The sequence below is a fragment of the Ylistrum balloti genome, unplaced genomic scaffold (genome assembly GCF_031769215.1).
Source record: "Ylistrum balloti isolate Yb309-2 unplaced genomic scaffold, AGI_CSIRO_Ybal_v1 Utg369876, whole genome shotgun sequence".
Taxonomy (NCBI): Eukaryota; Metazoa; Mollusca; class Bivalvia; order Pectinida; family Pectinidae; genus Ylistrum; species Ylistrum balloti.
Genome location: NW_026782016.1, coordinates 1,258,036 through 1,281,442, shown reverse-complemented (window position 1 = coordinate 1,281,442; position 23,407 = coordinate 1,258,036). Strand labels below are relative to the sequence as shown.

Here is a 23,407-nt window from a genome sequence, read left to right as displayed (position 1 = left end):
GAAGGCGTGAAATGAGAGATTTAATCGATAGGTTCAATGGACGAAGACCGACAAAGTTTACGAAAAAAGAGGAAACGACGCTGATTCGTATTCAGTCACAAGAGTCGATTAATTAAAACACTCCAATAAATTCCTTTGATCATAAAATTGTATTGACTGAAATCGTTCACAAAAGGGTTCATCAAATGTAGACGACATCAAATAGTTTCTTTAGTCAAAGTAAGGTATTCAAACTAATGATGACGTGTATGACCAAGACGATTTCTCCTTTTAGGAACAAAAATGAGAACACCTGTTCAACTGCATCCAGTTCTAAACAAATTAACTTCAGAATCTATAATGTAATTGATACATGTTCGCTTCAAGGTTTACAGTAGAGCGACCTTTCAGCCATCGTCGTAATTGTCATTTTGTTTAATGAAATATATGTTAACTGCCTTAGATGAAATCTCGGAGAGTAGTCAGCTTTAAATCAATATTTTATATACTGACGTGACCTAATGGTTGGTCAATTGTTCAGTCTAAGTGACTCCTATATTGCTTAAATGCACCTCAGTGTTGTTTACCGGCGGATTGTAACCTTTGACTAGCGAACATGGTGCTATGTCAGTTAGTCCGGAAAAAATACTCATTTCGCTAACGTGTATTTTCAATTTCTGGAAAGCAACATTCCTGCATCCCCAACCTATGGTGTTCACATGTCACAGTCGATTCGATAATCAATGGCCTGTTCCCATTACCACGATTTTCGTGCAAGATGTCGGCAATTGGCAAAATCACAACACGGGGTTCTGTTACATGCAGTTTGATGAAAATCACGGTGAAGTTTTACGGTCGTCATAGTGATCTCATTGAGAAATATTCTATTTCTCTGTGCAATATGAAGCTGGATTTTTATACGCTCGTTAGTTTGTCTGTTCTGTTTTTTGTATACCTTGTTCTTATTTGGGAACGTCACATTAATTACTTGGATTGGCCAAGATTTAAAATAGTGGAAGCCGTCGATGAAGCAGAAAACGCTTACCGTTTCGGAACTTCTCAGGTGTCTCCGTGATAACCTTTCTTTTCTTTATATTTTAACCTGTTTTTGTTGAATTTGAGTTTGGATTCTGCTGAGATATTTGAGTTTTCTTTGTTGTTTTTTTCAATATCATAACCAGTTAGAAAAAATCATGTGATTATCAAATGACCGGGTAAAATAAAAACATCTGATCATTTCAGATACTCGCCAATGAACCCTTAGAGAAGACCCAATCCTATGTTACTTGCCAGTCCAGAGAATTCCATGTGATTGTCCAGATATTATTAAAACTTTCTTGAGATCAGAGCTGTGGTAGGCAATCGATCGATACTAGTCAATATCGTCTAATAAACCCATGTTGGGTTATCGTCCTGATATTTCAATTTAAAACTAGAGACACGACCCACTTCTGTTAGGAGATCGTTCCGATATGGGTAATCTGCTCTAGATAGGACCGGTCACATGACACCGATATATCTAGTCTCGAGAAGGCGACAACTGTTTAAGGCGATCGTCCCGATACTGGTAAATCTGCTCCAGATAGGACCATTCAATCTTGTCTAGAGAGGGCGACAAATGTTAGATAATCGTTCATATACACAGTAGTCAAACCTAATCTTGACACAGTACCCATTTACAGTTTTGGGTGTCTGAGATTTGACCTTCACCTTTCAGATCCCCACTATATTCTCTTGACACATTTCCAAGATCTATGTTTTTGTTAACAAAGCAAAAGAACATCTTACTCGGCTGATAATCATTCATCTTCTAAGGTAGCCAGATAAAGGTGTTTAGTACACCTGGACGCAAATCATGTACCACAGCTATCCTGAATGATTACTCTTACATGTTTATTTTTTTCTTCACAACCCAAAGAATAAAGGAAGCAATCTTCCAGATAAAACATTTTAGAAATAATCTTTACAGAGAGCAACCAACATTTTACTAGTAGTTCAATTTATCTAATTAAAACCTATGCTTCTGATCATGCAATATTCAAAATGAACCACAGTAATTTATTTTATATCAAAGTCGTGTAATCAATCTTTACAATATGCTTGCGAGATGTTACCATTGATTTATTTTAGATGTTACCACTGAATTTTTTTTAAATGTTACCACACATTATGTTACCGATGAATTTTTGAGATGTTATCACAGAATGTTTTGTTACCACTGAATTTTTGAGATGTTACCACTGAATTTGTGAGATGTTACCACGAAATGTTTCAAATATATGATCCTATGCGATTTAGCAGTTGATTATTCAAACTTGACTGGGAGCTCGGAGTTCATCATAGCAAGCCACAGATTATATACATAGTTGTAAATTAATCGAAATTGCTTCAACTGTTTAATATCCATGATCTGTCGAGGCATTCGGGGGTATTAATGTATATGCGAGAACATATCGAATGTTGATACATGCGAAATATCACGAACCAGGATAAGCATTAAAACAATGGATTCCCAAGATTCCATTTAAACAAATTTGAACGTCCTCTATTCAGACAAATTTCTTCTTTTTCAATAAGAAAAAATGACCAATCATGATGAAAGTAGGCAAATGGTAATTGATTCGTTTAAACAGACAGGACAGTCATTTATCCAAAAACATCTCTGGACAGTCATCCAGAATCTACTTTTAAACAGCTGAAAAGACAATGGATATTTCGCCATGACCTAGGTACACTTCCATTGTGGGAAATATTTCTATAAAAGACCATTGAAATTTTTTCTCTTTGTAATGGAGGGATTTAAGAATTACCTTAACCTTGTATGGTTTACTATGCCGAGTCCATTGCTCAGTTTGACAAAATAATTTACTATGCTGAATCCATTGTACAGTTAGACACAATTGACTTATTGTCACTGACAAACATGTTCCTGCTGATTACAAAAGAAGAAACTCATATTGTCTTCAGATGAATTTATTGACAACATTGATATTTATGTCGACGTAATGCACAGTTTTATCACATCTAAGTCAGGAAAATTTTTCAGTGACCTGTAAAATGACTCTAGCTAAACTTTCACATAAACAATGATTTGCTTACAAAAGTTTACTTATTTTGGGACTCCAACACTATCAAATGCTTATGAATATTGCCAAATTAGATTCTCCAAAATCTTAAAATTACCAGGTATGAATTCTAATTTAATTGCTACTAACACTATATATACATAATCTGTTATCACAAATGAATAAATAATGATAGTTGGGAAAGGTACAGGACATTACACAATCAAAGTGCTATGATGACAGGGAGACAATTCAACATTCAAAAAGGACCTCATGCTAATTGTTTCCAGTTTTTGTTAAAAAATTGTTTTACCTCATCATAATTGATACATTTGGAAATGAGCCAAAATATACAATGAGAACCAAGATTTTGAAGTCCATCATTTGACATGGTAAAATTAAAAAAATGAAATGAAAAAGAATTTTCAATGTTAAAAGAATGACACAAAGTACACAGAACACTACAGCACAAGTGTCCTACTACAACTAGTAACAGTGATGTATGTAAAAATCTGCTGAACCAGACTCGGCTACATTATTGTTATCATGTCTTTATGTGGTCCTTGTCCATCATTATCAGTGTTTCCTGAAAGCGTAATTCTGAGTGCTAAGGTCGAAACCAATTCAGATACCTCCAGTTTCTACCCTGATATTAATGTGTCTTTTTCTCAATCTTGGAGAAAAAGCTTCTGATACACCTTTTACTGTCAGTATGTTAAATCACCCAAGCACAATTCACTTCAAGCACACTGTCTGTATATCAAATTTCATTACTCACACTCAACTGTGTTCTGACATTATGACATAAGCCCTTGATTGGTGAAAAATTAACTGTCATTTGTGTGTATCAGTATGGATCAGCCCTTTACAGAAAGGAATTGACACCAGTATTATCTTGTATGCATTATCTGCAAATCTACACAACAAGCTTTTAGGTTCACTTCTTTTTCTTTGGTCGTCCTCGGTTGTCTGGTGTGCCATCAGCTTTCCTCTTCTGTCCTCCCTGAAAAAGATTTCATTCAAAATTGAAAAAAGAAAGAGAAGTCTGTATTTTTTCTGTTAAACAACAAAAATTTCTAGGTGCTTCAGACCTCACACTGAATTTTACCATTAAACAAGCATGTATTATTTACAGGTATTCAATTTGGTTGGTTGTACAATGGATAAGACTTTACATGGCTTTGCATGCTGAAAAAATTTATTGCCTAATGCTTGCAGTTTTTCCACTTTTTTATTTACCTGCAGTAAGCTTTAAATGAACATACACATGTCTGTCATGAAGATAGAATGAAATTAGTCTAAGCTTTACTAACATGTGAGCATTTCATGGCAAACAAATTAAGTCCCAGCTTTATAAACTTCCTAACATCAGTAACAGTGACTGATGAAATATCTTGAGAACTTAGTCAACCAATTACTATTTATCTGAAAATGTGTTTTTCAAGTCGTGACAGGACAGACATTTTAACAAGACAATTACAGCACAAACAAAACATGTGGCCAATTACCTTTGCTCCTGATTTTGGTCCCTTTCTCTTCCTCTCAGCTTTCTCTTTTTCTTCCATCTCCATATTCTCTCTCTCTATCAATGTTATCAGAGTATTACAACGTCTCTGAAGCTCCTGTTAAGCAAAAAGAACACCATCAGTAAGTTTCTAAGTATTTTTCTACAGTTATTTAAGATAACTAAAATAAAAAGTTAATATTAAAAATTGGAATTTAGTTCTCTGACAAAAGGAATTGTTTTTGTAGGTGATGCATGTTATGAACAATGAATGACCATCAAACAAATCAAAACCTACCATTGCTGTTCGTGACTTGATGAACCAGTCGAACCTGAACTGTGGGGCCTGCCTGACAGCTGTGCGGAGTTCATCATAAACATTCTCCTTGTCAAAGCCGAGTTTGTGAAGCATACAGATGAGGAAGCGGTCCTCTTCTTCAGTGTAGTTCTTACCCTTGTTTGTACCATACTGGATCCTCAGCTGATGGAATGGTGCTCGGTACCTTGCCATCTGTACATAAAGACTCCCAATTATAACTGACATATTACCAATTTACAGGGTGCCATAACATTTGTCAGGAGGTGGGGTTATTAAAGGACAAGGTATCAGCAATGGTTGGCGATTCAACTATTATTCATGAGGTTATTACCAGACAAATATAGCAATATTTACACAATCTGGATTTGCCTATGATCACATAGACTTGAAAATTGGTTTGACCAAGAGATTTATTTTCAATCAATTTTTAGACTTTGATGGAAAATGTTTTGAAAATTATTCCCAATGTTAATTTCATCAGTAGATACCTTTGCATCCAGTGCCTTCTTGATACTGATCCTACGCTGTATCTTGGCTTCTCCACGTTCCACTTGGGACATGATTTTGTCGATGTCCTGTAGCTCATTACATCTCTCCCAGAACACACCAGAGTATTCCATCACCTGTTGTAAAACATAACCCAACATTAGGAAAGATAGAAGGATAAACTATTTAGTAATCTATCTGCTCCCTGATATGAAATGTAAATTACAAAGCCTATTGTCCTGAGCAGTACAGAGCAGAATGGTTCATAAACAGCAATATTATGAAATATAAAGTCAGAATACTGAGGACATATCCAAATTATGATTATGAGTAGGATATCTGATGTATAGAACATAATGTTACCTCATCAGGAGTCTTTCCCTCAACATCCCTGGCAATGCTATCCAAGTCATCTCGACCATACTTCTCATTGGCTTTGATAAATTGGTTGAAGTCTCTTTTACTCCAATTGGTGAAACCCTGTAATTCAAATATGAAAAGTTAACTGCTTGCTACACTTTACAAAGAAGGTATTTGAAATAACATATTTTTCCACTGTTGTTGTAACTATGATTTTTGAAATAAGTTTCATATGTACGACTTGTCTACCCATGTATCTGGTAAGACGTTTGTAATCTGTTACCTCATATGTACGACTTGTCTACCAATGTATCTGTAAGATGTTTGTAATCTGTTACCTCATATGTACGACTTGTCTACCCATGTATCTGGTAAGACGTTTGTAATCTGTTACCTCATATGTACGACTTGTCTACCCATGTATCTGGTAAGACGTTTGTAATCTGTTACCTCATATGTACGACTTGTCTACCAATGTATCTGGTAAGATGTTTGTAATCTGTTACCTCATATGTACGACTTGTCTACCCATGTATCTGGTAAGACGTTTGTAATCTGTTACCTCATATGTACGACTTGTCTACCCATGTATCTGGTAAGATGTTTGTAATCTGTAAGATGTTTGTAATCTGTTACCTCATATGTACGACTTGTCTACCCAATCTGGTAAGACGTTCAAATCTGTTACCTCATATGTACGAGTTAACTGTTACCTTGTACGACTTGTCTACCCATGTATCTACACTTTACAATATGTAACTTGATATTTGAAATAACACATTTTTCTACCAATGTATGGTTGTTGTAATCTGTTACCTCATATGTACGACTTGTCTACCCATGTATCTGGTAAGATGTTTGTAATCTGTTACCTCATATGTACGACTTGTCTACCAATGTATCTGGTAAGATTTTTGTAATCTGTTACCTCATTTAGAAGCTCCTCCTTCTCTTTCAATTCATCCTCATTTAAGACCTCGGCCTCATCAATCCTTTGTTGTTCTTCTTTCCTGATGCGTTCAGCGTCAGACCCTAGGTCAGGGTTCCTTGGTACACGGTAGCCAATGGACTTCCGATAAAAATAGATCTCCTTGTCTAGGAGTTCAAACAACCTTGGAGGAAAGAATTGGAAGTCCTGGACATTGGGCTGTTTGGGTGGTCTAGGCGCCTGTGAGAAAATTCCAGGTTGACATTGTAGAATAATTTAATGGCAGAATATAGATAAGTATATATATATATAAGTCCAATCACATCCCTGAATATACTTGCTTCTAAAACATTAAATTATCATAAAACAATTCATCATTAAATCTAAGCTATGTATAATATACTAGAGATTATGTCAAAAGCCTCAAATATATTCAAAATGATTCAAAATGATATATTAAATGATATCAAGACATTAGATGATCATATCTAGCATATATTTACCTGGTCCTAAGATAAGCAGAAATTAAATATACCATTTCAAATCATTTTGTTTCCAATGTCAAAAACATTCACAATAACTTTCTAAGACTTTTTCAACATTTTCTTTCCCAATGTTGACATAAATTGATAAATGCATCTCTGTTCAACACTCACTATCATGTTATATATCTATGATAAACATCTACTTGACCATACTATACCATTTCTTTAACATTATTTGTAGAAGCCTACCTTAGGTGCCTTTGGTTCACTGACTCGTAATGCCTCTCTGAAATAGGCATCAACGGCATAGTTGGCCTTCCTTTCTCTCTTCGGTGGCTCAATCCACAGACCCATACCTCCCTTGTGTTTTTCTCTGTAATCTTGACCCTCAAACTGGTACACACTATCACTTGGTGTGTCTAAGGTAAATGTGGCCAAGGAACTCTCCCCTAATCCTGCCAATTTTTCCTTCATTTCCTCTGTCTGTTATTCACGAAAATGAAAGAAAGGATTAAAAGACAGTCTATGGATGTGTGTATATATATAATTATGAATGGAACCGAGTTTTCTAGCTGACTTGAAATTGAGTGATAGTATTTTGATGCTGTTGATCCTCTGTTCATGTTAACATGGTTGCCTCACCTTTTTCTCCCCTCTCTCCAAGATTAAATCAATATCCTCATCAGTGATTTCTGATTCTTTTGAGGCAAATACATGACTGGCACCATGTCGGATCATATTTAATACATCCTCCTTCCCTAATCGGTTGGTGTTCTGGTCGACTAAGCGTCCTTTAATCATCAAACAGAAAAATTCAATATTCAACAATGAATTTGTCTCATTTCCATCATGTTAAATAATTACTGTCAACTGTCCATCTTACTTAGAAGAGATAGAGGTTAAAGTAAATGACAGTATCATACTGAAAGTAATTCTCTAACTGAGGTGTCTACAGTTTAGGAATAAAGAGAATCAGTTGATTTCAAGAGAAAAAGTGACAAGTCATTAAATCAGACAATTTTATATGGATTTCATTCCATTCATTTAAGAATTTAAGGCAAAATTTTCTGAAGCAAATGTTAAATATAATGTATAATATTCTTGAATTTTTTTAATGCTTTTGAAGCGTCTGTCTTAAACTCGAGCAGCTTTGTTGTCAAATGTTATCAACTGTTAAGAGGATGAATACCTTGTTGTATAACAATGTTATCCAGTTTGAGTTTCATTTCTGCTCTTTCCACAATTCTTTCCTCCACAGTGTTCTCAGTAATGAAACGGAACACTCTCACCTGCTTCTGCTGTCCGATACGATGGGCACGGTCCTACGAAGAGGAAGTATCATATTACAAATCAAGGTTTACTTAATTAAACTCTAACACCACAAATAGATCATATATCCAGGTTTACCTCACCGAGATAGGAACATTTAACTCTTAATGATTTTGTATACACCTATATCAGCCATAGTGACATTTACTGCATACAGCTCACTGATTCATCTATATAAAATACAGTGAGGTTCAAATATTTACTGTAAGTCAGCAGATAACTGTTTATATTTTATTAGATGTCTATCAGACATGAATGCCCACACCCCCATACATATAAATATCATTTGAAATGTTACACGATACGACCTATGACACTTTAACCTTGACTGATAACATCTCAATGTAAGGTGTAGAACTACCACTATGGGGTAAATATGAACCTATTTTCAGAACAGGACAGGATGTGATGGACATAAATGAGGTCAGGGTAGCCTTTAATCATGAATAGAAAACAAACCAAATCTAATCAAGTTAAGGACTTTTTGTTATCATAACTTGGTGTAAATAAGAACTTAATCTGTTTCGATGTTCATTGGTAATTATGTTCACAAGCTACTCAAACTTGGTTAAGTGTCTTCAGAAAATGGCTAACAATCAGATGGACAATTGATAATGTTATCTCAATAGTGCTGTGTGGTCAGTATCATACCATAGCCTGAAGGTCAACTTGTGGGTTCCAGTCAGAGTCGTACAGGATGACACAGTCTGCAGTAGCCAAGTTGATTCCCAGTCCACCAGCTCTTGTACTCAACATGAACACGAATTTGGTACTGCCTGGCATGTTGAAATCATTGATTGACACCTAATGAAACAAGATATTGATAAACTTAATTAGCTTATACCATCCATGTAAATAGGGAAATCAATCACAGAAAACAGATATTAATACATAACATTCAAAGTAAGTAGCTTTATAAAAGCTGAAAAACTGACAAATTCTGTAACTGAATTATTATATTATAGTATTTTGTAAGATATTAATTAATACAAACACAAGTGATGCCTCCGAAAAAACCTGTTTCCCCATTTGGAATGGAAATAATTGTTTAGAAAAAGTTTCCCAAAAACTTCTAAGCTAAAGTTGGTGGACAAAACTGATATTCTATAATGCCCATTAAAATTTTGTAAAGATATTATATTAGCTTTGAAATATCTGAACGGAGTAGATTCACTTCTAGGCCACCAACAAACTACAGAATGTGTTGCTAAATGTAGTGCTTTTAAAGACCATTTGACATGATGTAAGGAGGACAATGTTAAACGTACTTAGACTCAGACAATAAGTTTCGGTCATAATTTCAATATCAATCATCACAAATTTTGTATTTTAATAAGGCTAATAGCTTACTGTTCTGTCTTCATGGGGTGTGCTTCCATCCAATCGACAATAGTTGTAGTTTTTCCAGAAACAATAATCCTCGAGGATGTCAAGTACTCTGGTCATTTGACTGAAGATCAGTACTCTTGAGCCTAAAGTAATAAATCCATCTCATTACCTTACCACTTCAATCATAAATAGCATATAGCTTGCTTTTAATATTTTCCATTTGAATTGTAAACAAGGCATTGCATACGATACAAATCCCCTCGCTCCCATTTTTAATCAAGTTGTGTTGCATCTAAAATTTCCTGAAATAGTAAACGTGGCCTTAACATTGACCCTGGCACACTGAGACAGGAACTTGTTAAAGATAATATGAGAAGTTTGATAAAAAAATATGTTAAGAAATGAAGTTGCAACAGAGATGACAAAAGTGAACATATGTATGTATGTATTACATATGTACAAATGTTTACTATACTAAATTGAACACTATATCCTCTCCATGGTCGCTGTGAGGGGATAACAAACAATAATAACTACAACACTGAATAAGAATTCTCCTTCACTAATGAAGCTAAAAAAAATAACGAAATTTTAAAAATTCAAATTACAGTTAAAGATGCACTTTTTAGGGTTTTTCTTATAGTATTGTACATATATAACTACCCTGACAGGGTTTACTTACCTTGGGCTTTCAGTTTGGGCAAGAGTTTATCCAGGATCACCATTTTACCACAGTTATCCACCAAGTGTTGATCTGTGGTGTATGGCGGACCTACAAAACAAAGTTAAAATATTACATGGTGTCTTCCACAAACTTTAATGACTAAGCATCTAAAACATCCAGAAGACCATATGTTAGAATATTCCAGTAAAACACTGAAATACATTCAGTTTCTTCATTTTTGAACTCCTGTTGTGGAGGTGTGTAAAAAGGTTGCTTCAAGTACCAATTATTGAACTGAACATTTATCCAACAGACAAAATGCTGCATGATAAATGGAAAGCAGTAAGTTGAAAACTACTTCATACAAAGCTTAACAGTTCTATGATAATTTGTTTAATACGCAAATTGTTGTTTTATATGGTTAAATCACTATTGTGCTTCCATGACTAGGATTTCATGTTCTTCCTAAAACAGATAACTGGATGATGCTTGATATGTAGAAGACAAGAAAATGCTCCTAAGTTTGTTTTAGAGAAATCAATTTGTTGACAAGTTGTTTCTGATTGATGTGGATACTCTCTGTTTAGCTTTCCTACATACCAGGCTCTGCTCCGTCAAATAGATATGGATGGTTTGCACATTTCCGCAACTGCATGAGAATATTTAGCAATCTCATCTTGTCACTTTTACCAGCACCATTAACAACATCAATATCCTTCATCAGGATCTTCGTATACCTGCCAAATCAGATAAACATGTTATAAGCTTCAATTGTGTTGAAAGGTTGGTAATGTAGGTGTTCAGAATAATATACAGACACATTAGACCGAAAGAATCAATCAGAATTTGTAAGCAATTTAGATGATTATTTTTTGTGAAACAACTGATGAGATGTACAAACCAGTAGACAAGAGCATATGGAAAAATCTTGGTATCTTCCAAGGACACAAGAGTTATTGAAATAAAAACATAAATACTTAAGAAAATATTACTTTTCTATTCCACAAAGACAAAAATAATTAGAAGCAAAGGAAAACCCTTACCATTCTCTCTGCATTTTACTGAGCCCTACAAAGATCTTCACTTCCTTTTTCGGCAACAATTTTTTTTCCACTTCTGACTTTATACGTCTCAATAAAAAGGGTCTTAGGACCTGTAATTGTGAAATTGAGACATATCATGACTATGTACAACTCATATTATTAGTCTTAGAAGAACAATGAAGTATAAAACAAAACAATGAGTCAGTAAAACCTTTATGCCTTGTGTCATTAATGTTACAGCAAAAAAAGCATTGTTTTTTGGTCTAACTTATTAATATCTACTTGAGTTATTGACATTCTGTATCCTATCAAAATGTACCATATTGTAGGTAAACATTGTGAGATGTACTGGATTATGACATAGGTGTATTGTTACAGTCCTAAATGAGACATATCAAAGAGGTTCAGGGGATTATATAACATGGATTTAAGTAGTAGACAGGGGAAACAATTCTGTACAAAAATGAGAAAGTATACCCTTACATCCCTTCCCCTAAAACTATGGCCTTAAAAATGCTTGAATATCAGTTTAAAATGTTCCCAGATTTTCTGATCCAATTCCTTAAAACTTGAAATATCAATATATGGTTCATTAACAATGGATTAGATTGTAAAAATACTTACAATGTGCAGTCTTTCCACAAGCTCTTTGTCACCAAGACAACTGTTTGTATTAAACCAGGAATCAAAATCCTACAAAAGCATGTAAACAATGACTTTCATGATGATCTGTCGATGTTGTTTGACATTTTGTATTAACGAGAAAACTTGACTCTTAGGGACATCTATAATGCACTACAGCATGAAATTTAACAGATCTACCTGTCTTATATTACATGATTGAACAGGACCCAATGAATCAAAGCACTGCAAATTAGATGTGAACAAGTGATGAGTAGCATAAATTGAAACAGAATAATTCTAAGATTCTTCTTCAATTTATAACAATTTTCTCCTCCTGAATCATTATTTATTATTTTGATAATGCTGTGACATTTAATATTCCATACAGAAGTTGAAATATCTGGACATGGTTTTTTCTTTAAATGATTGTAATGCAATCATCTGATAATATCACAAAGTTTACTTTGAATGTCTTGATGCTGAAATTCTTTCAAGATTATAAGTTTTGAACATCTCTTTACTGAATCTTAAGTGTCATGCCGTAATTCATTGGAACCTGTATTGCTACATGTAATTGACTGTTGTGACCTTTAATGAGGGCCAAGATGAAGTATATTTTATATAAGTTGATAAGCAAGCAAGTTAAGATACAGATAATATAAAGACACATATCATTACTCCATCCATCATGTATTATGGTTGAAAGTTATATCACCAGGTATACTCTAATATAAACATGTTTGCTAAGTGAATAACTACCGAGCAAAGCTATTTCTGTCTTCAAAAATTAAATCCAGAAAAACACTAAATATTCACCAGTTCCTTTTTGCAATAAAATATGAAAAGGAAATAATGATAGTAATAATAACAGTTCCATACTAATTGCTATCATCGAGAAACAATACATGACAAACCTTTTGCATGAAACAAATTGATTGGATAACTGTAAACGTTATTCATTATGAATGTTCTCATTCATCAAAAGAGTGCATTGTTCTTCACTGGTTGATCACTTACATCTGAGGAATTGAACACATCAGGTAGAAGAAAGTTGAGTAGAGACCACAGTTCATGAAGGTTGTTTTGTAATGGTGTTCCCGTCAACAATAGTCGATTTGCAGACTTGAACTCTCTGACAATTTCTGATAGCTGTAAAAATAAAACATGTTAACTTTCAACTTCTGGCATTTTCTCCAAGAACTTTTTCATTATCTCATTATTATGCTTCAATCTTAAAGTGATCTTATAATCTTAATATTGAATAATGATTTTGAAATAATTCAACCCCTTACCTTTGATTTCTCATTCTTGATTCTGTGAGCTTCATCAATAACAAGATATCGCCAGTTGAACTTCTTGAAGACAGATTTCTCCCTGATGACCATTTCATATGAGGTGATACAGACATCCCACTCACCTGGCATCAGGGTGTCACGGATAAAGGTAGCCTAATATATATAAATATACCAGTGTTTTATAATTCACAAAACAAACTTGATATTAAATGCATCTTGATATTGGTAAGTACATCACTGTTATGACCAGAAAAAAAGGTGAAAAATGGAGTCTATTGTTAAAAGTATGAAAAATGATAAAATCTTCATTCAACATCTTTCCATTACATTGGCATCGGGTAAAAGTTTCAGTAGGTATTCATACGATGTTATTAATTGACAAATAAATTTACTTATGCTATAAACCTAGAGACAATGGCTTTGACTTTCAATATCCTCCAACAGACATACCCTCTGTTCAGCACTTCCTATAAGGCAGACTGCTCGAAGACTTGGGCACCACCTTTTGAATTCACACACCCAGTTGGCAAGGGTAGATTTGGGACAGATGACAAGATGAGGAGATGGTAGATGCCGATAGTGTTTCATGTAGCCCAGCAATGATATTGTTTGTAATGTCTTACCAAGTCCCTGTAACAGTAACAAAACAATGAAGATCCTGTATATCTTGGTAACATGATACAAACGTACAAAAAAAACCATGTTACAGCAACAGGCGATAAATCTAGAGCAGAACAGACATGAAGTGAAATGCTCCTGCTAACATGATAAAGGTGACCACCTGAACTCCTTCTGGATGTTAATATCTTATTGATAGTCTTGTAAAAAGCTGAATTTATTTGGTTTAGGGAAGCTTCATACATAATTGTCCATCTCCTCTTCAACACATATTTAATTAATTACTTTCAGTGTATTATCTGCCTTAGGGGAGACTGCCTTAACTTACTGCTATTCAATTAATTAGAATCAGAAATCACTTAAGCTGTGTAATTTTCATGTATATGACCAAACAAACCAGAAGAAAGCCACTGGCAACTATATCAGTAAGACTTTTGCTTATGCATATGTGTAATACTTAAATCTAATTACTATAATATAATTGTTTTGATTATCTAAAGCTGTATGAACATTTTCCCTCACTGGTCTAAAGCTTGATGTTCTGTTTATAGTTTGTATAATTAAAAAATAAATTCAACAAGACAAACATTTTATTTCGCTAAAATTTTCAGGCCTAACCTAAATAAATCTAATTACTGAAATATAACTAATATAACATCTAAATCAAAATACATTTTCCCTCAGAAGTCTGAAACTTGAAAGTCTGATTATAGCATATCTATAATTGAAAATGAATTCAACATGGCAAACATTGTATTTCCCTAATGTTTTCAGGCCTAATCTAAATAAATGCATGTGCTTTGCTGAAATTCTTTAAAACTTTCTCAAGATTTCTAAGAAGCAAAATTCAAAGTGTCACTGACAAACAGACAAAAGGTCTTGGAGGGATCTTGGTGCCCACCATTGTTTTGTCTTATTTATTCCTTAAAAGTTTAATACACTCTTTTCTATTCATTCCCATGTTCTTGCTTTTTTATTACAAGAAATTTGAAAACTCATCTAAGAAATAGCGATGATTATCTTTAATGGGTAATTCCAAGATAGACACTTCTCAGCCATTTTGGTTTTCTGACCAGTTACAAAATCAAAAAGGTGCAACCAGGGAACAGAGAATGTACACACAAAATTTGAGAAAGAGCCATCCAGTAATTGTCAGAAAATACAGATGAATTCTCATTGGCGAAATTTCTCAAGAAATAGCAATAACAATAATTGTTTAAGGACAAACACAATAAAATACTTAAATAATTACATAGAAATTATGTGACCATGTTTGAATTTATCTACCTCTCTAGGACACTGATAAGAGTAGTACAAAGACTCAAATCTACCATATCTAAAAGTACTTACCATTTCATCAGCTAGAATACCATTGATACCATTTTCATACAGAGAAATCATCCAGTTCAATCCACGTACTTGGTAGTCCCTCATTTCTCCTGATTTGACGTCTAAAAAAATCAAATAGGTATTCTGTACATCAGGGTTATTTACTTTTAATGGAGAAGTTGTTTATTTTTGTTCAATAAAATTTTACCATGGGTGTATATGAGCTTGGTGTTTCTAAACCCTCATAGTTGTCAAAGTTTGTAACTTGATATTTTTCAAGAAATGCCCTTTGTCAAAGAAACATGTCCTTGAGATACAATGGTTAATGATACTTAAACAGAAAAGCTTTGACAGGAACTCTTTTGCTCTTGATCATAAGAGTCATTGTCTTAAGTTGCAGTCTTTACAGTTTACAGAAGTAGCATAAAACAATCTTTCCTCTATTTGCTCACCATCCTGGTTAACTTTAAATTCAGGATGGAGCATCTCAAAGGTTTACGTACATCCAAGCACTGTATAATTCTATCTGAACCATTTACATGGTTTGATTTATGGTAACCCATTAAGGATTCATTGTTTTCTCTTATCCTGGACAAGTACTAGGTGACATTCGCCTTTCATAACCATATTACATCAAAAATGTCAAGCACTGCAAATCATTCATCATATGGTGGGCTAGATAGGGGATTCCCAACACTTACTTAGAGGTGGATCAATTCCGAATCTTATCAGAACCTAGTATTTCTACTAACTAATGAATAAAAATAACTTACATGATGGAGAGGAATCAAAGCGGTATACACTGTTCTGAACTTTTTTGCTTTCTGTGAGCAGCTCCTCATCTTCCTCCTGTTCAGTTCTTCGATGTCTATGACTGTAAATTTTAAAAGCACCCATAAAATTTAATATTGATAAGGCCAAGCTATAATTTTAAATGGTCTTCTGAAATTGATTCAGTTACAATCACATACAGATCATTATTGCAACTTTTGTATCAAAGCTCATTCTCACTTCTTATTGAAAGTTTCAGTAAAACGTTCTATTGAATCCATCTCCATATTGGAATGTATCTCAAGATGTATACATAAGCCACATGATCAGACTGTATAATAAATTTCATCGCTGCTGTTGTATTAAAAATAGCAGTCTTAAAATACAAAAAAAAAGAAAAAAAACATTTTTTTTGGTTGCAAAATCATGATTCACATTCAGGTTACTTGTTTATTAAAATTGAAACTTTTCAAGGATTCAAAGATCTTGAGTTCTTGACAATTTTTCAAACCCATCATTTTCTTTTGGTCTAAAATTTCATTAGTAATCCTTTTTTTAATTTTCTCTCTCCTCTCATGCTGAGAATTTTGTAATCTAATTGCTGGACCTGTATTTTCTGAGAAATTAAGAGTTAACATGACAACATTTAACAAGGATCTAGATGCTAACACCTATCAGATATATAACATCCTGGCCTCCCTTCTACTCATTACAGTTAAACAAAAAAAACAGAGGCAGATATTTCAGTGTGACACTTATTACTATCCAAAGTCACTGAAATGTATTTCCAAACCTTGTTCATCTTTTACAACATCACATTGCCCTGAGTCTATATCAGTTTTATGCCCACCTTCTATTGCCCATTTAATTGTTAATTAAATGCGATATTTTAATGTAGACTTATCAAAGATCATTTGAATCATTTTGTTAGTTTCAGACCAACTTTATTTCTTAAAACATTATTTTCTAATTCATCTAGCTACGACATTCAAAAACAAAGTCCAACAACAAATGATTAATCTCTCTATATCACATACTCTCCAGATGTTGCAAGTTTCTGTTTTTCATCTTTTTTTGTCTTTGGACGACCTGGTTTCATTTTCAAGGGACTTGTTGGTGTTTTACCACCTTGTGGACCTGCTCCAGTTTGCATGAAATGTGAAAACAATTCTGTCTGTTTGAGCAAAAACTCAAATCTGTTTCCCCGGTCTGCTTCCTGTCAAAAAAAATTATAACAATCGGCAATGAAAAATGTATACCTGTTCACAAGTCTTTACAAAATGCATCAGTTGAGAAAAAAAGAGGTATATTGGGCCTGTGTAATTCACATAGTATTCACCTTACTACAGAGAACATTATACACCTATGCAGAGCATAGAATCACTTTCAGGCAAGTGAAATGAAAATCACAATATAACAATTTTCAGTTTCACAGCTGAGCTTTGATATTAATCAAACCTTTCCAGATGATAATCATTGCTTTAATACAGGCTTGTGTTCATACAAAATAGGGAATGCTTGTGCAAAATACAACTCCTTTACAATGCACTTATAACTTTCACACCAACTGTCTGCCATAGATTCAATCAATCTGGGGCATGGAGACTTACAATCTTTGCATCAAATTCCTCTTCTTCCCCTTGGGGTTTTGGGGGTGACTTCAGAATCACTACTGGTGCCTTCCCTGGGGGCTGGAAACAAACACAAGCATATATAATTCACAAAAAAAAAGAAAAGAAATGCACAAAGTTCCCCCTGTTGTAAGGAAATAATGGAATATTTGGTCAGGTATTACATCAAGAATGATCTCCCTTCTTGACAATCTACCCTAAAATTAGCGTGACAATGTCATTGTCTAACTTTGGGAGGTTTTTTAGTCCAAATGATGCGGTGTGATCAAGCCAAGCCAGATTTTTTCAAACAAATAATTTCAACAGTACTCTAATTTCAGCCACATTAATTTTTGCACATTGGCATTTTGATTTCGCCATTGACCAAGAAGCCATGCTGAACGCAAATTCAGAGGGATATAGCAATTGTGATATTGATGGATGGTCATAGCCAAACAGCTGTCGCACTACAATTAACTATGTCTATAAGTTTATATGCTACTGGGTAAGTGTTTCATTGTTCCAAGAGCAGTCGTCCGTTTGTAATGACCGCATGGTAAGACAGGACGATTTGACTGTTGTACTTGTGCAACAAAATCAACACTGTTGTAGAGATTGCGTCACATACCTTAGGTACTCGTGACAGACCCATTTGTGTTCAAACTGCCAGGAACTGCTTGCATGCCCAGAGAATTAATGTGCGTCAACCTATGTCAGACCACCTCTGACACAACGGAGATGGCAAGTGCTTCTCGCCTGGATATGCAGACATGTCGGGAATAAGTTTGGGATTTGTTGGTGAAGGCGTGTGAAGCTCACCGACCAGTCCTTTCACTTCTCCGATGCCATAACTTAATTTTTCAGCAAGACAATGCTCGATCGTATCTTCCCCAGTCTGTTGTGATTTTTACATGGCAAACAATGTTCAGCTTCTGCAATGGCCCCCATATAGCCTAGATATGTCTCCCATTGAGCATGTGTGGGATGAATTGGACAGGCATGTAAGGAAACATCACCCCCCCCCCCCCCGCCCCCTCCGTCCCCCAACTAACCACACCCAGCATTAATACAAGGATGAACAACCATCCCTTAAGGCAAATTTATATTCTCATGAATTCAATGCATAGCAGAATCCATGCTGGGACTTGTGTGATAGGTGCCCAAACCAGGTACTGAAGTGTCATTTTGTTTTCTGCAGGTATCCCACTTTGGGTAACTACTGATGACACAAGTGACATCACATCAAACAGACTTTGAGTTGAGTATAGTATAAGCAGTAAGTCAACTGAAAAAGGGGCCATATCTAGTCATGGAAACTGACTGTTTACCTTGCAAAATAAATGTCATTTTCCAAAATTGAATATTATCTCCCTGACGTTCTTCTATCTTTCCCAACATAGAAGTGTGTAAAGACTGAATGGGTATTAGTTTGAATCCCAGCAGAAGCAGGATGTTATTCATTGCTCCTTCCTATTACCAATTTGGTGATGTTGGCCACTCCAAAAGGTAGAAGCTATGGGAGACTGACATGCTTCATTGGAGATATTGAACCTTGGTCGTCCTTGTCTTCATGGTTGAAGACGTGAAGGAGGGTGTAGTGTAGTCATTGATAGTACAGGTCGCCTTACTAGCTTCGGCTAGCGGGAATTTCCCATTAGTCGAGCAGTAGAGTGTCCAACTAGAGACCGAACTCCACCAGGGGCAGGCCATACGGCGTTTTTCATTACTCCTTCCTATTACAATATGATTCAATGAAGGCACTGCAGTTAACTGTTCGTGAAAGTGAAAGTCGCCGATAAAAATGACAAAAGTCTTAAATTTTACTACCGACTGATCGTAATTATTGACATAATTTGTTAGAAGACCTCTCGATTCTGAAAATCACCAGTAGAGTGACTTTGCCAGAGACGTATATAGTTATATATGTCTCCGACTTCGCCAAATGGATTAATTAGAGTTTACCTATATTTGGAATTTACCTTTTATTTTGTTATGACGATAGGAATGATAAATATTGAAAGGTCTACTATATTTCCGTTCAACGCAGCAACGTATTGGTAGGATTAATGCATGAAAGTAAATTTAGTATCGTCAATGGTTTCATTTTCTAAAATTCTTCTAAACGTTCCGATATTTTGTGAATTCTACGTTTATTTTGATTACCATGAATGAGTCACTTTGGTCCATAGCCTCGTCGTTGCTGTCTGATTCTGACTCCGACATCTTGATGGTTTTGTTTTTCGATTTTCCACTGTTTTGGCCCCCGTTTACTGTCTTTGTCCCGATGTCTTTCGAAACACCGGCTCTTTTGGCGGGGGGATCATAAAGCTATGATTATAAATAATTTGACAATTATTTCACTAAATATGATATATTTTTGTAATAATATGATAAATTAGAAGCAAATATGATATGAATTTTAATTTCTAACGATAAACACGAATGATATACAATGAATTTACGACGGAAAAAAACGAAGGGTGTCTTTCAGGGGACCTAACTCTTGTACGCAATATTTAAGGTTACACACCACTATTACGCATATATCTACAATGTACAACGCTGAAACACAATATTCATCAGTTTTATTCGTAAATAATTAATAATAATAATAAAAGTTTTGTCCAACGAAATAAGAAATCATTTTTATAAAATATACGCCACATGAATAATATACAAACATATTAGTATCTAAATTGATTCAGTAAGTAAGTAAATGTTATATTACTAGGTACCTAGGTCATATTAAAAATAGCACTGACCTCAAACTAAATCCAGCTGGCTTTATCTTTATAAATCGTTAATATAAGTTTTTATAACAGGAAAAATCTCATGGAAATAGTTTTGGGAAAATATGATTTGGCATTCTACATGTTAGATAAATAAACGAATAAAATAAAATACATAAATAAATAAATAAGCACATATCTGCCTCCATTGGAAGTAAGATATTTATTTTTTTGTGGGACGCTAGCGAAAGATGTATCTATATTGAATGCATTGTATAGCAATACAAACGGCTAAACAGTACTGATTCGCCAAATGTCCTACCCGAAGTGAAAACTTCATCTCAGACAATTTTGACCCCAATAAAAATTATGAAAAATAAACAAGTTCTCTGTAACATTTTACAGGTTGCTATGATAAAACCTTTAAAAAATGTGAAAAGGAAATAAGTAAATTTGCATTTGTAGATGTTTCAGTCACCTGATCGTTTTAAAACTGATTTATGTAGTCCATGTTAATTCTTGTAGTTCTTGATCAAGCGTAAATTGAAAATATCTGGAAAATCCAATTTGCATATTTAAAAAAAATCATTTAAATATGTTATTAAATTTGGACATAGTGACGTTTAAAGGCTCACTTTTTAAAAGCAAAGACACGCCCAACATCCCCCTTTGGTGTATTTCTTATATGTGTGTCGTGAGTTGTCTATGTGGATGTAGAGTCATTTGCATGCATGGTGCTGTTTCACTTAAAATTCAATACAACGAATAAAACCAGCCTGTGAAGAGGTATTCATGTTATAATAATCAACTACGTAGCAATATTTTCACGGAAAGGCTAAAATATGGTGAGATTTTGAAGATATTGGGTTCTGGCGTAGCGGATCTGTTTCACATACCGTTCAATATACGGTACCTATCCCGTGATACATATTGATACAATGTAAAAATAATTAAATAAAATTAGTTGAACGAAGGTCGAAGCCGAAATTTAATACCACAATTTATAAAATGCAATGCCCGACATTAGTTCACCGTCAGATTTCATTGATATTGTTAAGTTAGTGTATTTTGAAATGAATGGTTTTGAAACACCGCAATTAAGATTTGTCCTGTTGTATATATAGAATACAAAAAACGTGTTTACATCACGTCTTCAAAACGTTTTACATGTAATTGGGTTTCTTGGGTAGAGGCACGGACTTTCGCACATCTATGACCAAGACCATGTACATTGTTATTATATTGTAACAACCTTGGTGTATATAGGATTGTAAATCAACAGAAAAAGATTCTTGACCATTTCCTACACTACGTATGTAAGTGCTAGTACGCTACTCATTGGTCATTTGTCTGATGAAGGTGACCTTGTAGTCATCGAAACGTCATACTATTATCTTCTACTGGTTATGGTATAAGAACTTCTATTCCATTACAACTTGATAAGTAGAAGAAAACCGGCTGGCTGTGATCTTGGATTTTTGGTTTTAGGGCCATTTTAAGTAAAAAATGTTCAGAAAAGTTTAAGAACAGGATAACTTCGTGAAAACAGAGATGTAGTCTGTATACACATTTTAAAGTTTTAGGAAAAATAAAGAAATTGAATACACAATATTGCTTCAAAAGATCGCAAATGTCAAATTTCTTAAAAACTGGTTCAAAACCAAATGGTCAAGATCTTGAGAATCCTCGAATACATAGAGAATCGATCTGTCAAATTTCATGAATCCCCCGAGCACTCTTTTCAAACAAATTTCTTACATCTTGTCTTTTTCCACAAAAACTGCTAGTGTACAATTTATTGTGTGAAAACTGCTGGATAGATGCATCTTTGTATATCAGTGTATATGTCAAAATATTTTCCAGGTTCCTTGCTTACTGTATTGTATCTTATCAACAATTAGGATTTAGACATGGCGATTCACCCATTAATCTACTTCTTGCTCTCACTCAGGAAGTAAGATTTCATATTCAATTGGTAAAGCATTTGATCGCGTTTAGCATAAGTGCTTTCCAAGTTTTCTTGCTTTGAAATTCGGAGCTCAAGCCTAAAATGGTCCAAAACTATCTCTATTATCGCTAAAATAAAAAGGAGTTGTTATCAACGGAAAATTTACGATCTCAGTAAAATTGATGAATGTTTAGTAAATTTTAAACCTACCAAATCTAAAACCTAATTGATATCTAAGAAAACTAATATTTCTTAAAATTCATCCTCCCGTAACCATTAACAATACTTTACTTGGCTTGGTAATATTAACTTTATTAAATCGAAGATTTCACAAAAGCCAAAAAAATTTCCATGCAAAATTAAGTTCAGTGTGTATTGCATTCCTCGTTGAATTTTGTATTTTATTTTATCTATTTTATCTTTATTCATCTACGGTGATATGATAGGGGATTTCTTTATAAATACGCAATTTGGCATTTTAGAATAGAGGATGTGTGTATTTTATTGGCGGAACTTTGCTGACTGGTAGAGTGAAACTTGTTTTTGAGACAGGCGGACTTCCTTTAGAGCAAATACGCAACATACTAAAATTACGCATTTCCGTAAAATGACATCTGGTCTTCTCCTTCAGTATCTCGAACAATTCTTCCTCAGCGTAACAACCATGATTACAATATTCGTGTTGGTAAACACTTTCGTCCTCTTGCTTGTCGAACAAGTCCTTGCATGAATTTTTTCTGTCATTCTTAAGTATCTGGAATTCTTTAATAACCAAATTGCAAATCATTTAAATGCAAAAAGTACCATCTTATTTCCATAGCCGTAGAAGACGAGGTCAGATTCACCATGCAAGACTGAGGATGAAGCGCAGTTCACTAAGGTTTTATCTATATCGTAGAAAACTTTTAACAATCCACTGTTCTCTTTGTAATCAAAAGGACGAGACCAAGGAACGCTTTTTATTACAATGTCGACATTTTCATCATATATTG

General features: G+C 34.3%; 1 protein-coding gene across 1 annotated transcript; it reads right to left on the bottom strand.

The window, feature by feature from the left end:
- Positions 1-2,936: 2,936 nt before the first annotated feature.
- LOC132546140 (SWI/SNF-related matrix-associated actin-dependent regulator of chromatin subfamily A member 5-like) lies at positions 2,937-20,020 on the bottom strand. The gene is made up of 23 exons (XM_060209838.1): positions 19,902-20,020; positions 17,739-17,819; positions 17,166-17,344; positions 16,131-16,231; positions 15,379-15,479; positions 13,861-14,040; positions 13,408-13,563; positions 13,133-13,264; positions 12,116-12,184; positions 11,492-11,601; positions 11,049-11,185; positions 10,467-10,556; positions 9,806-9,927; positions 9,107-9,259; positions 8,316-8,448; positions 7,769-7,917; positions 7,376-7,609; positions 6,642-6,881; positions 5,717-5,833; positions 5,356-5,490; positions 4,847-5,059; positions 4,553-4,666; positions 2,937-4,047 (listed from the first exon to the last, which is right to left on the bottom strand). Exons 1-23 carry the CDS (start codon positions 19,959-19,961, stop codon positions 3,982-3,984), a joined length of 3,072 nt encoding a protein of 1,023 aa, XP_060065821.1. The 5' UTR covers positions 19,962-20,020; the 3' UTR covers positions 2,937-3,981.
- Between the last annotated feature and the right edge of the window lie 3,387 nt (positions 20,021-23,407).

Coding starts and splice junctions, on each gene's coding strand:
- LOC132546140 (XM_060209838.1), bottom strand. CDS start 19,961: ATGTCGGAGTCAGAATCAGACAGCAACGACGAGGCTATGGACCAAAGT. Junction 15,480..16,130: donor CTTTGATTCCTCTCCATCAT/GTAAGTTATTTT, acceptor TGATTTTTTTAG/ACGTCAAATCAGGAGAAATG. Junction 5,491..5,716: donor AGGGAAAGACTCCTGATGAG/GTAACATTATGT, acceptor GTTTTACAACAG/GTGATGGAATACTCTGGTGT.